The sequence below is a fragment of the Aptenodytes patagonicus genome, chromosome 2 (assembly GCF_965638725.1).
Source record: "Aptenodytes patagonicus chromosome 2, bAptPat1.pri.cur, whole genome shotgun sequence".
Lineage (NCBI taxonomy): Eukaryota > Metazoa > Chordata > Aves > Sphenisciformes > Spheniscidae > Aptenodytes > Aptenodytes patagonicus.
The window spans coordinates 115,151,175-115,167,437 of record NC_134950.1 but is presented as its reverse complement, the minus strand read 5'-3'; the positions used below and the strand labels follow the sequence as shown (position 1 = coordinate 115,167,437).

Genomic DNA, 16,263 nt, shown 5'->3' with positions numbered 1-16,263 from the left:
TTATGTCAGCTCTTCAATTAGGAGTAAATTCACGGCCACTCAGAAAGCTTCTTTTAATTGTGTTCTTTGTGGCAACTCCTTCTCCCCTGACACTCATCATCAACCCACCTTATACTATCAGTCCCCAAATGGTGAACCTAAGAAATCAATTTTCTAATGTATAATTTGTAAAGCTTCTCTGACTAACAAATGGATAATTGATTCTTTCACAAATGCTGCATCCCAATGGATATGAAGTAGATGAACAAGAAACATAAGACTGGATTTCACTCCAATTCTGTGAGAAATGCAGTATTTACAAGCTAGGAATCTAAACGTTTTAATAGTTGCCTGTGATTTCATGCCTTTTAGCCACGGTTAGCAGGCAAGCAACACACACATTAGGACTGTGAAAAGCAAAGTAGTGTTCGATCATACTTACAGCAAAGCTCATTTTACTTCAAGAGGTTCCCATCGCTAATACAACCTACTTAAGCAGCGTTTTCATCCATTCTTTAACAAGAATTTTCAGAAACTTTTCCTAAATTAACCCAAATGTTTTTATTTATCTATCTATACATACACTTATACATACATACCCAAAGAAGAAAAACATTCATAGGTCTTTTCTGCTACATTAACATCACTCGATCTACATAACCTCTATGTAGCTACTCCCCATGCTAAGGCAAATTGTATGTATACAGAGTTTGAATTGTAATAAAAATAATTAAAAAACCTGTCTCCTACAAGTGCCTATTTTTCATTTATTCACGTGTTCCCATCTGCATGACTTTCACATGAACAAGCACGTAAAAATCCAACGTACAGCAATATGACCAATCAACCCACTGCTTAAAATGTTAGCCCACTGGAATAAGGACTACCACTTCTATGCTTGCATTATTTGCACCATGGTGGAGGCACCCAAATGCAAAATACTGATTTGTAAACAGAAATTGCCTCACTTATTGTCATGACTAAGCTAAGAACCTCTAAAAATACAAGCCTTGCTCTAGGTAGGATGAGGAACTTGCTCTGAATAGAGCCCCAACTCTTCAGCTTTTACATCCATAAATTAGATGTTCTACATGCATTGACACCAATGGTTTATGAGAAACAGACAATGCCTTTAAGACTATTGGGGGGGGGGGACCTAGGCAAGTGCTAAATATTCTCTTTCGCCAAGGGTGCCTTTCCAATCCAAAATGATAAACTCAGCCCACCTAGAAGAAAGTCTAATTTACTTAACTTGTCAAAAAAGCACTTTTACTTTTCATTTCGGGAAGTGAAAGGAGGTGACAGCAAATAAACCAGATAGTGAGAGAGCCTTCAACTACTTAAAAAAAAAAAAAAGGAAGGTGTGCAACAGCTAAGCACAACTGTATTACATGTTGTTTGTCCCATCTGTTTTGACTTCAGAACACTGATGCCCAGAGATCTCTTGTACTGAGGAACTACCTTTAAAGGGAAGAAATTGAACCCACGCACTTGTCTTGCCCCAGATGCTACAGTGCTGCACTGACTTACACGTATTTTGTGTATTTGTAGAGTTTTACTGATACAATAGAGGGAAAAGCAACTCAGAAAAGCAAATTCTGATGCTGTATCATGGTTTACCTATGACAAGGTAAAAGTACACACATACCTATGTGTTTATACACAACTGAGAAACATAATGTAGTAACATAAAGGTTTAAATTGAAAAGGCAGCTTTAAAAGTTACAGAATAAGCTGTTCACCACTGCCTGCAATAGAAGTAGTATACTCTGAATTTACAACACGTAAATTTTCATTTGACAAAAAATTACTAATATCCACACCAAAGAGGTTTTGTTCAACAATACTGGCAGCCAAATTCTGATAAGTAAGTGAGGATTCCTGCTCCAGTGCTTTTCCTATAACACTCTTGAATCTGTCATTCTCCAAATGAAAAATGGGAGATTATATTGGTTAGAAGAAAAGGGAGGGGGGAAAAGCTGGGGAGAGTGACAAGGTCTGGGACACAGAACAATAACAACATTAACTTTTATTTTGTCTGTGGGAAGGCAGACCTTGCCTACAAAAAAGAAAGATCTCAAAAGCTTGTCTAAAACTACGGGAATACGAGGACAAGGAATCTCTCATATATAGTCTGAGAAAGTGAGAAAGACCAAAAAGCCTACAGTGATTTCAATATTTTCCACATCAGTGAATCCCTTAATCTTGTTTGTCAACTACAGCGACTAAAGGAAAAAAAAAACAAAACAGAACAACACAAAAAAAAATCCAAGTAAAAAAAAAATTAACAAGGGATCTCCCTAAATCTGTAGTACTTGCTAGATAATCAGAATGCTTGTCTAGGAACGATGGAACTATTACCGAAAACAAATCTATATTGAAAGCCTACACTGCTTCCTAGCAGAGTTTAACAGTTAGCTAATTCCTGACAGATCCAAAGTAGAATCTCTTTCCTATTAAAACACTGGTGTGTAAGGAGATATCCTCCCGGGAGCTCTGTGCCAAAGTAAACAAATTACTCCCGTTTCCCTCTCTCCCCAGGTCCCTTTCGCCATGTACTGTATAACTGCAGGGCTTCAACGATGGTACGTCCTAAGCCTGCCTCTACTTCTTTGTTGCTATCTATGTATTAAAGCCATCTGAGAATATGAAGCAATATTCCCCATCACACACCCATGGGGAGGGCTGAAGTACAGGTGGAGGGGCTGAGGAAGGGCTGCAGGCGATGACTACATACACCTTCCTCGGAAGACCCAGCACAGCATGGGAGAAGACTACACCAGTCAATCTGGAGGTTCATCTCACTGATTTCTCTAACTGCTTTCTTTTCAAAACAGCTCCCCAAGCACAATGAACTTGGAGAATTCATCATTGAGCATTAACTTTCTACACAGGCTACTGAATTATAAATTGGGCTTTGAAGAACAATCCAAAAAAACTATATATAAACCTCTGAGGATGAAACTTACTGGGGCACTTTCACAGCTTGTTTCTAACAGAATACCACCACCACTGCCATAAATGTATTTAACAGGATTTTGTAGAATTCTACCCCCTGACATAGAAAGTATGAGATTTTTCTCCATTTCTTGATAAGCCACATTTCAGAGACGTGACTGATGAGAGAGGCCAACCAGGTCATACAGTGCAAGTTCTTGTCAGGACAGGTTTTCTTTTTAGAGATTATGTCATTAGTGCTTTGACCAAACAACTTTTAAAGAAGCAAAGAGGCTCTTGACTATTCTTCTCGGGGTCATGCATTGTCGTGCTAACATCATTTCCATAAAGGTTTTCACAACAGCCATGACATGCATCTCCCTCCCTTACCTAACACAGGACAGAGGAGCCTAGCATCCCTGCTTCTCCATGCATTCCATTACGTAGCCATTATTTTCTCCACAACTACATAGTTTTCTATGACCATGATCCCAACCCGATGGCTACTGAAATCAGTGAAAAGATCTCTCACTGATGAAATCAGATAGAAGAAATACTATAAAGGAAGGACTTCCCTTTCCTAGCCAAAAACAAAGTAACCAGTAATATTCCTGGCATAGTTAAATATTACACTGGGTGATCAATGCTGAAGTTCAGCCAATAGCTAGAGCTAAAGTGCCATTTTCCATGTAGACATCCAGTTATCAACACTGGTATAGGTTGACGTAAGTCAGAGCTATATGAAATAACAAATACATTTCATTTCCTGCTTACTGAAAGCTTTGTATTCTCTTTGGGCACTGTTGTGGTTTAACCCCAGCCAGCAACTAAGCACCACGCAACCGCTCCCTCACTCCCCCCAGGTGGGATGGGGGAGAGAATGAGAAGAGTAAAAGTGAGAAAAACCATGGGTTGAGATAAAGGCAGTTTAATAAGTAAAGCAAAAGCCACGCAGGCAAGCAAAGCAAAACAAGGAATTCATTCCCTAATTCCCATCGGCCATCTCCAGGAAAGCAGGGCTCCATCACGCCTAACGGTTACTTGGGAAGACAAACACCATCACTCTGAACGTCCCCCCCTTCCTTCTTCTTCCCCCAGCTTTATATGCTGAGCATGATGTCATATGGTGCGGAATATCCCTTTGGTCAGTTGGGGTCAGCTGTCCCAGCCATGTCCCCTCCCAACTTCTTGTGCACCCCCAGCCTACTCGCTGGTGGGGTGGGGTGAGAGGCAGAAAAGGCCTTGACTCTGTGTAAGCACTGCTCAGCAGTAACAAAAACATCCCTGTATTATCAACACTGTTTTCAGCACAAATCCAGAACATAGCCTCATACTAGCTACTATAAAGAAAATTAACTCTATCCCAGCCAAAACCAGCACAGACACCAGCTCTGGAACTTCCTTTATTTGCAATTATATCACCAGGGGAAGTCTCACAAACCCATCAGAGATACTCAACAATGATCAACGTTGGGTGTCTAATTCTTGACAGGATCCTAAAAACATCTGCAAATCAAAAAGATGGGGGGAGAGGGAGGAGAGTACTCACACAAGTAAAAACTATGGATCATTAAGTGCCCTGTAACTTACTGTAAGCAGCATATTGTATGTCATATCCTCACTGTGACAGTAAGATAGGGAAAGCTAAATGTGAAGATGTATTGATCCTGTGCAACTTCCTCAATGCATTTACATACAAAGAGGCTCTATTTCAATACCAGCAAAGTGTAGACATGATTGCTTATAATAAACTTTATTTAAAGTAGATCAAAAAAGCAAACAAACAGATTAATTCACTCCTCCATCTTTACACTGCTCACATTTCACAGCTCCTATCTTCAAAAATGCCAAGACCTGCAGCAACTACAGACTTCAATTAGCAGCTAGTTTAGGGTTACAGTGGTGAACCTTCCAACACCAAAATACTGATTTCTGAAATTTCTTATACTTTTATTTCTCGGTGTCACAGGACACTGAGTGGAACTAGCTTCGTCAGCAGCACCACAGTGGAGATGGCCAGCTTGAAAGCAGCTACTTTTGTCAGCAGCCACTCTGAGGGTATTAACACCCAAGACTGGTCAAATCTGGACTGTCCATGTCCAGCATTCCATCAGGAGTGCAATAAACAACTGCTATACACACTGTCATGTCTTTTAAAACAAGTAAGTCTCATCCTTCAGAAAGGAATCTTTATTGGATTTACAAAGTTCATTATCAATAATATTTTAATCCCTATGGGAAAAAATATTTAGTTTTGCCTTCGTGATTTGTTCATCACATTATGCCCCTCTTATGTCATTCTGTGTTTTTAATAGTGCTGCATTTTTATTGTTAATGGAAACAAAGGGCTGTAGCTCTATCATTAATGTCAACTTGTATAAAAAACATTGTCCTCCAGAACAGTTGCTTTGGACTTTCTAACTAGGAAAACATTTTCTAATGCAAATAATATTTTATTAATGCCAGAACTCTGAATAATTCTGACAAGCAAACTGCTATTATTTTGTGTATGTGCACGCAAGTGCCTGCCTTTCGTATAGAGGAAAATGCCAGCCAGGTATAACATGCCATTTGAAAGGAAAACAGCTCTAGGAATCAGCAGTATACTAGCTTCTTAGGAATCAAACCTTTCCAAATCCTCCCTATGCTTTTAAAGGTTAGGGTTTAGAAAACGCACATCTGTGTTATCAGTCTTTTATGAAAAGACTTCATCAGTGCTACCTGAAACTAGCTGTTTCATTGCTGCTAATAAAAAATCTAGAGCAACTTGGCCCAGTGGTCCAGCTGTATATCAGCAAAGAGCATTTAGGGAGGGTATGAGACAGATATGGCACAATACGCTTCTGAGATGGCGGGAAAAAGGAAGCGGTGAATCACTGAACATAATGTCTCGTGCCAGTCAACATCACCGGGTCAAACCAGAAAGTTCCCAGTAGGGCAGGGACATGCCCGATGGTGAGAATCTGTGGTTCTTTGAATACCAACAAGTAGTAAGAGACAGAACAACCTAGCAGCATCTAGTCTTTCTTGCCAGGGACTAAGCCTCTGGAAGGCACAGAAAAGTATGTTCCTTATTTAACAGTTGTTTGAAATTTGTTGAGAGTCTTTTGAGGCTTTCTTTTAAGAGCCAATTACACTCTAGAAAAGTAATCTTTTGCTTAAATCAGAGACGAAAAAAATATTATTGTGCATGGTTGTTTAATATGTCTTTGAAATTAGAAACTATGTTTCCGTGTTTTTCTTAAAAGCAAATAAACTTTGTTGCCTAATATCGTTGTCAAATTATGGTGCATAGGGCAATTTTTTAGAGAAAAGGTCAGTTATAGTTGCAAACACAAATTACATTTTCTAAATAATCACAAGATGTAGCATGCATTCAAACAGCAAGTGTTACCAAACCTGGATGGTGAAAGAGTTAGAAGAAAAAAAAAAAGAATTGTTTTTATTATTTTGATGTTTCTGCATAATGTCACAAATAATTTTGTTCAAAAATGTTTGAAAATGCTACACGTAAATTCACTTAGCAGAATTACAGTAAGATCCTCTACTTGATCTTTCACAAAAATAGACTCAGAGTTCCTACAAGGTCTGATTAAAAAAAATACATTGGAAACTTTGCCCTTTCATTGACCAACAATGCTGTATTAAATACTATAGTAGTAATGTCCTTCATGTTTAGCATTTTCCCATAATGACATATTTTTCCCCCTAGAATTTTCCAGATTTCAATTTTTTTTTTTGAGAAAACACACAGAATATGATAGGATCCTACCAAGTCAAGAGAAACTGAACTATTTGCTATGTCTAGATGATTGTGACAAAACAGTATTCAGTCACAGCCCTTTACCTCACTAAGAGGTGACATTAACAAACTCTTCCTGAAATCAGTGACATTAAAGAGGGCTGCTAAGGTACCTTAAACCTTTAGAGTTGGTCATGAAATGCAACTGACAGACAACAGGATACCCACTCTGTAGAAAAGTGATTGATACTGGAGAACAAAAAGGAAACTTCTTCCTATGCTTCTATGTCAAAAAACAGAGGAAAAACAATATGCATTTGGAGAGTAATGAAACTGTAGAAAGATCACTCAGCCTAAGGATGGGGCCGACATCCTTCTCAAAAGAAGGTACATGGGCAACATAGCCGCTAGTGAAAAAGTTCAAAAGAGAAGGAAGAAACAATGGCAGTCCCAGAAACAGCTGACACAGTACTTAGGCTTTATACTTTAAATGAAATTAATTCAATCTACAGCATACACGTTACTGTTTGTGACTGCACAAGCATGTGTTTGACTTGTTTGAGCCAACAGCATTCAAGAAATAAATGGCTGGACCATACAAGACCTTCTGTAGCTGAACCCATACTCCCAGCTAAACCTTTTCCATTATTCTGCACTAAGCTTCAGTTATTGCAAGCTACAAGCTTGAAAGAATAACCGAATGAAATGGTCGTGCTTTCCTCAGTTTTGAGCTTATAAAAATTAATCATGCATGATACTACAATTGTTTAAAACTCCCATATTTCATCCATACCCCAAGCAACATTTCTAGTAATAACGAATGCTTTCCACATCCATCTGATCTCTTTGTTTAAGCAAAAATTTAAGCAACGCTCCCTTCAAAGGAAAGTTAGATACAGTGGATACAAAGATGATGTGCAAAACATCTGTAAGAGGTTTTTTGGTTTCAGTCATATCAGACAAGAAACTGTTCTAGATCTATGGAATAACGGCCCTGATGCCACGGTTTTTCCCGGTCTAGGCAAGCTACCTCACTTCTCATCCAATGACAGAGACACCCAGGTACACCATGATTCCCACCAAGGAAGGATCCTAATCTTCAATAGCTCCGCAGTTCCCATTGGAAACACTCCAGGTCACAAACAACCTAATAAGCACAGTATCAGAACAAACATCGTAAGACATACTTTCCAAGCCTTTATAACATCCAAAAAGCCAGACTCAAAAGGCCATCTGAGTTACTCCCACAACTACTGTAAAAACCTTTGGACTTCTGAATCATCTGCAGTTAAAATGAAAATACAGGTAGACAGAAGCAGAAGAAGAGCTATTAAATTGGGTGTAGACATCCAAGTCTTAAGAGCAAAATCCTGAAGGGACATCACTTTCCTCCAGTTTTTCCACTGGGCAGGACTAGGAGTTAACTTCAAGCGTTTAAGCCATAGGACTGCACCACCCATTTGGGTGGGAGGTCCCATGGAGGGGAAGGAAGTCTGTCCCCTGCATAGATGCTCGCTCCTATCAAAACCTTAATTTTTACTCTGTTTTTTGGAGACTACATTTATAGTAGCATGCTTGGTTTTGTACAAACCACAGGGTTTCAGCTTCAAATTTAACAAGCACAGTGACACCCTGCAAATACTAACACACAGCTACCCAGACCTTTACTCTAAATTCTGTTGCTTCATTTCATTTCCCAACTAAGTCTTCTTTCATAGTCTGACAGTGACAACTAAAATGATGTAGTTAAAGTAATAAACAGGGAATTTTAAGTAGCCTGTCAAAATAAGTGACATTTATATCATCTCAGTCTTAAATTCTCATGCAAAGTTCCATTCAAAGTAACTTCTTCATTATACAATCAAATGCTAAAAGTTACCTTCCCCATTGAAAGATGCTGCATTATCTCTCACAGCAGTTAGTGGGCTCCGCATCATTTCCAGCAACAGCATTTAGTGCTTAACAACAGCTGCTTTTTCATTAGCAAATATGCTTTTCTTGTTAGCAATTAAATTCTTTCAAAAGCACATCAAGTCAACAGAAACCTCTGACATTTTGTTTGCAACCTGCTGAGGCATCAGCAAAACCAACAGGCCACTGACTTTCAAGCAAGCAACACACTTGCTCCAGAGGCTGGCGAGTGCTGTAACTTTAATAGACCCAAGGGCAACACCACCACCATGGAAGGAACTCCCCTTTAATTTTTCAAGGTAGCAGAGATGACCTAGTGATTTTGGACTTCTGCCACTCCAATTAAAACAAAATAAAGAAATGTTTAGTACTACACAATGTGGGACAATTAGAGAAAAAACAATAGAGAGGCCAGGAAAGAAATAAGTGGTAAAAAGAAATGCTACGAGAAGGGGCCTCTACTTAAAGTTTCATTCTTTTTGAAATTCCAGCAGTCTTGAATAGCTCACAAGTGTTGCATGCTAAAAGGACTTCAATTTCTTTGCACTAATAGCAGCTTTAAAACACTATTTACATTGTTTCCTAGGCTCACGCATCACCTCTGAAACACCTCTGAAGCATTAAACATTTAAATCCCCCCTACTTGTAAAAAAGGCAACGTTTCCCCTTCTCACAGAATATCACTGGCACCAGCCAAGACTTCTTACCATTTTTGCTTTAAGCTTGATGTTTATTAGAAGACCAGAATGGGGGCAGGTTTTCTTGCCCTTTGAAAGGTTTTTGATTTGTTACTTAACTAAACATGTTTGTACAGCTTTCTTCGTATCTTCAAGTCCTTAATCCACAAGATGTCAGTTGAGGCAATAATTATATTAATAAATTGTAGACAGTCTAAGAAGAAAAGAAAGATGGAGAGGCATTTGGAATTAACATGCTGTGAATCAGTCCTGCATCATCCTTTGTCAGCGGCATTAGCAGGCTTTTTTTCCCCCCTTCTTGTTGCCTTTTAGTAATAATTTTCACTGCATTTGACACATTTCATCTCACTCAATGCACTGAACCCTAATACAAGAGAACACCAGTTTGTCAAACATACGTTATTTGAGGATGCATATCAGTTAATCTTAGGCAGCTGACATTGTCAAAGACAGCCACGCTGGCAAGAGCTAAAAACGTGCTAGGCAAGGAGGAAAGGGGAATCATGCGAGAGCACAAGCGTGGCTGCTGAGAGACCAGCACCACCCAAAGCCAAAGCTCCCAAATTCCTGTCTTTCAATTCTCCCCAAACCAAAACTCTCCCACACCAGTTTCAAAGCACACATTTCCACTGCTGTTGACAAGAGGAGTTGCAAACCTGAAAAGACTAGTTGTCTGCCTGGCACAGGATCCAGCATCAGGTATTTTAAGAGCAAGATGAGAGCAAGACTCTGTTCTGAAAAGACGTTTTAGTTGTCTATGTTAGTTTCACAGAAGCCTCTGCAAATATTTATGGGTCAAATAGTAGAGCACATGATTAAGTCGTTGCAGCACTAGGGCCAGTATTTGCAATTCGGGATACCCACATTCTTTTGCTGCTATGGACATTACAGAGTGAAGTCCTAAAAAGTTTTTTTAAACAACAAACAAACAAAGAAGCACGTTACAATAGCAGAACTTCTAAGGATGCCAGGCTTTACATTTTAGTGTTTCTTACAGCTGCTTTTAGCAATTTAAAATGGTAAACGCATTCAGCCTTCAACAGGAGGGCCACCATTCAAAAAATGGCTATTTTGGAGATTATACAACATACCTGTGGTGTTTTCTCCCTCTAAGTTCACAGGAGCTGGAGACATGATAAACTAATTATGCTGCAAATCCTCTGAGATCAGTCTCTATTTCTGTTTTACAATTTGGCTCAAATCCAGATGTGAGCCAATATGGAAAATAAATGATTTATTATAAAAACAAAATTCTTATTTCTTCAATTTCCAAGCCTATTTATATTACTGAACATGGTTACCTGAGATTAGGAAAGAAAAATGGAAATCAAGAGGACTACGGTAGAAGTAATGCTATTTTCTACATATATTTAATACGAACCTGCCATTAACATAAATTTTTTAAGAAGTTAAAATAAACCCCCCTCTCTCGCCATTCTGTGAAATTCTCTCCATTTCACGTACTAACACTATTTTGGACCTAGTGACTTTTAAAGTTTCCTGTGTATGTTTTTTTCTATTTACACATTTAACAGACTTAGATGTATAGAAAAGTAATTTATTTTTTTTATTCCCCAACGTGGCTTTAAAAAAAAAATCCCTGAAAAATACAGATAAAGACTCAAATGCAGAACAATTCCTTGAATTACATAACTGATTTCTTCCAGACAAAGGGCTTCACATTGCTATCCTTACTATTCATTTCTGCCATCTCATAAGACAGAAAACGTCTGCTGAAAAGATTCCTTCAAAAAGAATATGTAGAAGTCACTCCCCAAGGTACACTGTTTACTGCAAACAATTACAAGATTTCAGTGGTAATATTGCTTGCTCTTTAATGAGAGACTATTTTATTTACTTGGAACAATTTTTATACGCTACTGATTTCCAGAAACTAGTAACAACAGATACTTCTCCTATTTACAACTTCAAGGTAAAACCATATCTGCCATTCCACAGTGGAAATGCTTCTCAGAAGGCATTTGCTCATTTTGGACCCAACAAAGAACCAGAGAAAATACCACTAGAGAAAATACACTTTGCCCCACCGCATTTACAAGGAATGCTTTGCATCTATAGGACTTCAGGAAGTGACTCACTTTCTTCTCAAGAAAGCGTTAGGTTTTATTTGGGATTTACAACATAGCAATGCTCTAATGCAAATCCCCCAGGAGGAGAGGCAGTAAACAGACATTGGTAGGAGAGAACAGAAGGAAGACCCACCAAACGTTTTGATAGCAATGCCTCTAGTCTGCAGTCCAAGATCTTGAAAAGTTCAGGTTAGAAGGAAAATATTCTGACACACAGCAGCCAGTTCAGAATAAACTGTCTACAGGTTCAACAGCCAACAACATTCATTCAGAAAACTTCGCTGTTTAAGCAGCCAAGGATGTCACTGAGCTGCTTTGTTTCTCACATAGGCAGCCCATTCTGTTCTACAATACTTAGTAGTTCCTTGGAAAACTTTTCTTTTAAAGACAAATGGTCCTAGATCAAAATAATTTTTCTTCAAACTATAAAAAAGAAAAAAATAAGCACCCTTTTCACCTGATCCATGATATAATTTATCTGTTGCACTGGAGACATGTACGTTACAAAAAGAGACAGAAACATTAAGAATAGAATCCAAGAAGCATTTCTTTTTCCTATCCTCTATCTCAAACAGCAGTTTGTAGTCAAACAGTTAAAAAGAAATCATTGCCATCTCTATAAGAAAACACGGCACAAAAACCTTCATCCTGAAGCAGGTCGAGTTTGGAAAAGCGATAACCAAGTAAGCACTGTAGAGCAGAAAGTGGTTTATATAGCCCAACCTCAACTTCATTGTAAGAAACTACCCTCCCAGCAGGCACTGGTAGGACTTTTTATTAAGGAAAAGCAAAGAAAAGAATAGCAGATTTGGGTGGGTGGGTATAAAGAGGATGCAGGGATTTTATTTTACAGTCTTTAGTAGACAACAGGTCCCCTTGTTCCTTGCTCTACACCTAGGCAGTGCTCTAAGTTTTTACAGAAAGAGGAGGATTTCACCTTTTGGAACCAGTGTGGGAGAACAGGGCGTTGGTGATGTACTTAGGAAAAAAAATGGCAGTTCTACAAATGAGCTCTTCCAAGTACCTGACACACAGTGGAACGAATACAAGTCTAAGACATTTAATGAGTGACTCAATAGAAGATCTCCACTTAATTTGAGTGAGTCTTTGAGTCAGTCTTTTACTGCAGACATGGAAGAGAAGAATTCAGGTACACTTTAATCTGGCCTGACCCAAATGGATTACTTCGGAGAGAAAGAAACTGTATCTTTAGCAAGTAGCATACATGTAAAGTATTCAGAACTGTAAGGGAGACACCAAAAGCTTTTTCTCTTTTGAAATGCAGTCAGCATCTCCTCTGTGGGGCTGATGAACATACAAAGTTAAAAGAAATAGAAGAACATAATTAGCTTGAACTTCATTAATACCCAGTAAGGTCATTGTCAATCTGACCAAATTTTATATATAAAATTTCCTCCAAAGGTTATGCCTAGGAGTCTAGATTTTGGCTGTGACTTTTTTACCCCCCCTTGCACAATCACATAATTAGATTTTTCAAAAATATAAACAAAACCTTTCACCACTCCCATGCAGCTAGCTGTGTCAGCTTTAGAACATACGTTCTCTCTGCAAACATGCCAACATCTTGTGATGGATACTCTGACAAGTGCTGACACTGCTATGAAAAACCAATGCTTGGCTACTAGATTCTGTGACAATGCCAGGAGAAAAAAAAAATTACTAATTCTCTTCCTCCCACCTCCGGTGGAAGACAGGGAATTTGAAAATGAGATATTAAAAAACAAAACAAAAAACCAATCAACAAATATCCACAATTAAAAGGAACGTTTAATACTCTAGAACAGAGCTTTAAATTTAGCATTTCATTCATCCTCTAATATCAGGAACCACAATAAGGAAAAAGTCTGCTGATTCTCCTTCAATCAATACAATCCCATAAGAGTCCAAGCTTCAAAACATTCACATAAAATATTAGCGTTATATATTTGCAGTAGATAACCTGAACCAGCAAGGCAATCAATCAATTTTCAATTACTTGTGGCAACTAGATAAGATGATAGTGCACACACTAACAACTGACAATAGTCACCTAATGAGCAGGCTCATGCCTTATGGAAGTCACGAGCCTCTGGGTTACATAATTAGTAATAGCCATTTACAATCATAAATATGTATTTCCTCTTCTGTCTTCACGAAGAAATTTTATTATATGTAAACTGAGATGTGCTCTTCACAAAACCATCCAGCGTAACTTCTTTTTGCAAGGACTATACACTGCCTCTTATGTTATGGGGAGGGAGTTCATGAAATGCATTAGTAAAATTTCAGGTGTAGCAAGAGCATTAACTTATTTATTACTTAGTACATCGCAGCATTTTTACATCCCAGTAGATGTGTTCTGCATAATGCCATACTTACAACATCAAACTTCTGTGTGATGTTCCCCTGGACATCAAGTAAATAAACTTTGCCATAATGCGTTCCCAGTGCCAAAAACTGTAAAAGAGAGAGACTGATTACATAAACAAAGACACCGCAACCAAAACTACAGCACCGCTAAATGAACTCCGGGATGTTTAGCAGATTAATGATTAGGAGCACGGGGCGGGGGGGGAGGGAACCAACCACCTTCTATAGACAAAGCTTATTTTAACTGCACCTAAAGAATAAAACAGGGCTTCAAGCCCATATTACTGTGATAGTGCAAGTTAGCTGTCAGAATGAGTCATGAGGACCCTCATCCACTGACAACTAATGGTGTGTCTGCAGTCCGTACACACTGCCTGATGGACTGTGGCAGCAAATTAAAAATGCAGCATGAAAGCAAGGACCAACACAGACCTGAAATAGTTCCTAGATCCTTTCTGCAGCTTTGTTTCAATCATAATGGTTTCCTTTAGGCTTTATTTTTAATTCTCCTTCATCGTTAACATAAAACCAAAACATTCAAAGACAGCAAAAGGCCACCAGTAAGCCATTGGTAAAATACTGCTGAATTATGGAAGGTCTCTGACAGTGCATTTAAGCACACAGATAAACACTAGGTTTGCTTTCCTTCACATAGTAACACTCCTACATTGAACACTCTCAAGACAAATACACTTTTCTTTGGAAATCTCAGGAGTTTCATTCTAAAAAATAGTAGCAAAATAAAGAAATCTCCACACAAATGCATGCTATCACAAACTTATTTTGATACAAACAAGAAGGGAATTGATTCTGAGAGATCTGCTGTTAATTGAACCATGTGAACTACACCTAAATAGAAAAGGAAGAACTTCGGTACTACTTGATTTATGACAGAGGTTTCTTTTATTCCCCCCCTCCTTTCAGCATTACTCAAATAGTCTAGGCTCCTCAATTCTCTGTATTTCACTGCATGTGAGCATGCTTCATTGCAAACTATAATGAAATGCTCAAATTTACAGGCACTGCTAAGCGTGTCAGTCAGGCAGCACAATCTTTAAAAAATAACCTTACAGAAAGTCAAGGTTTAAAAGGATTTATCAAAATGGAATTGCTTAAAATGAAATTTCAGTTCAGGCACTTAAAATATGAAGCTACATTAAAAGGAGTCAAAAAAGGGAAAGAAGGGGTTCATTAGAAATTCATCCCCTGCAATGCCTTTCACTCCTGCAAGGTTGCCTTTTTTCAGGAAGAAAAAAGTCCCCCGGGTAAAAAAATCAATACTGGTTAATAAAACATCAGGTGTGCAGACATAACTAGGTATGACTATTCCACTGCACAGGCCTGCTTGAATGCACCAGGTGCCATGACGATTAGTCATCCAGTGCAGACAGCAAGCCTGGTGAAAATATGATGCTTTAGCAGTGAAAAGAGAGAAAAAAAAAAAAAAAAAAAGTAATTCGGGGGGGGGAAATTAGTCTGAATACAGAAGCCAGACTTTCAGGATTCCCAGCAAAGTTAAACTGCTTTAATCAGAGGCATGTTTTACATAGTACTATATAATTTTACCAATGATGACTGTTTAGTAGGGCTTTTCCTGCTCTTGCAGGGAAAAAACAAACAAACAGAAAACCCAGAACAAAATAGAAAACACCCTTGCAAAACCTATAACCCAGCTACATTTTTAAGCTCTCTATTGTAAGAGACCTATTCCTAAAAGACTCCAGTACCTGGCTTCTAACAATATTGATCCTTCTCATAAATAGTGTATCTAGTTTGCTGGAAAACTAAAAGTGCCGGGATACTTAAACAGCTTTCCTGTATTGTCACTCTCTGTGACACTATAGTTAAAGCTGTATCTGTCCACATCCTTATAGAAAAACTCCTGTTCATCTCTTGGCTTTCAAAATTTACCTGAGGCTCAGGAAAAAAAAAGGTAACACAAACAGGCCACAGACCAGGAGGAAATGCTTGCCAATTTTCCAAATATCTGTGTAATTCTAAGTTGTCAAAAACATTTTTAAAAGACTTATTGTTTTCATTCGCACAGTTAAAATACAAGCTTCATCTTAAGAGCCTCTTGAGCCATGGCAACAGTCCTTTGAGTAAAAGAAACACAGCGCAAGTCAAACTAGAAATATAGCCAAATAATAGAGACAGATCCCTCAACAATAACTGTTAAGGAGCTATTACTGGCTGTGAAAAATTATACATTCAGAAAACAGCTATTGTGTCTTACATACTAATAGTTACTTGACAAATCATTAACTCATACTTTCAGATGCTCTTCAGCATTTCTCAATATTTTAAAGTGTTATTCAGTATTTATAAAAGAAGAAAACTCAGAAAATAAAGAAGCAATTGTTTAAATCACTAAAGAAACATATGAAGTTTCTTCCTTGTAAGAACAAAGGAATGATTCTTTGTAAAATTTCTTTACTTTGCATTGTTCATCACTTTCTCCCTTTCATTCTCTTGTATGTCTCAAACCTTACCAGTATCAGAGTATGTGCATTCCCTCTCCTTGTTTTTAACATAT

General features: G+C 38.2%; 1 protein-coding gene across 1 annotated transcript in view; it reads right to left on the bottom strand.

The window, feature by feature from the left end:
- The window catches only part of VPS41 (VPS41 subunit of HOPS complex), a 115,163-nt gene that overhangs the window by 77,039 nt on the left and 21,861 nt on the right, over window positions 1-16,263 (bottom strand). The window contains exon 4 of the mRNA XM_076330788.1: window positions 13,737-13,814. Within this exon, the coding sequence (XP_076186903.1) occupies window positions 13,737-13,814 (78 nt within the window). The remainder of the gene's footprint in view (window positions 1-13,736; window positions 13,815-16,263) is intronic.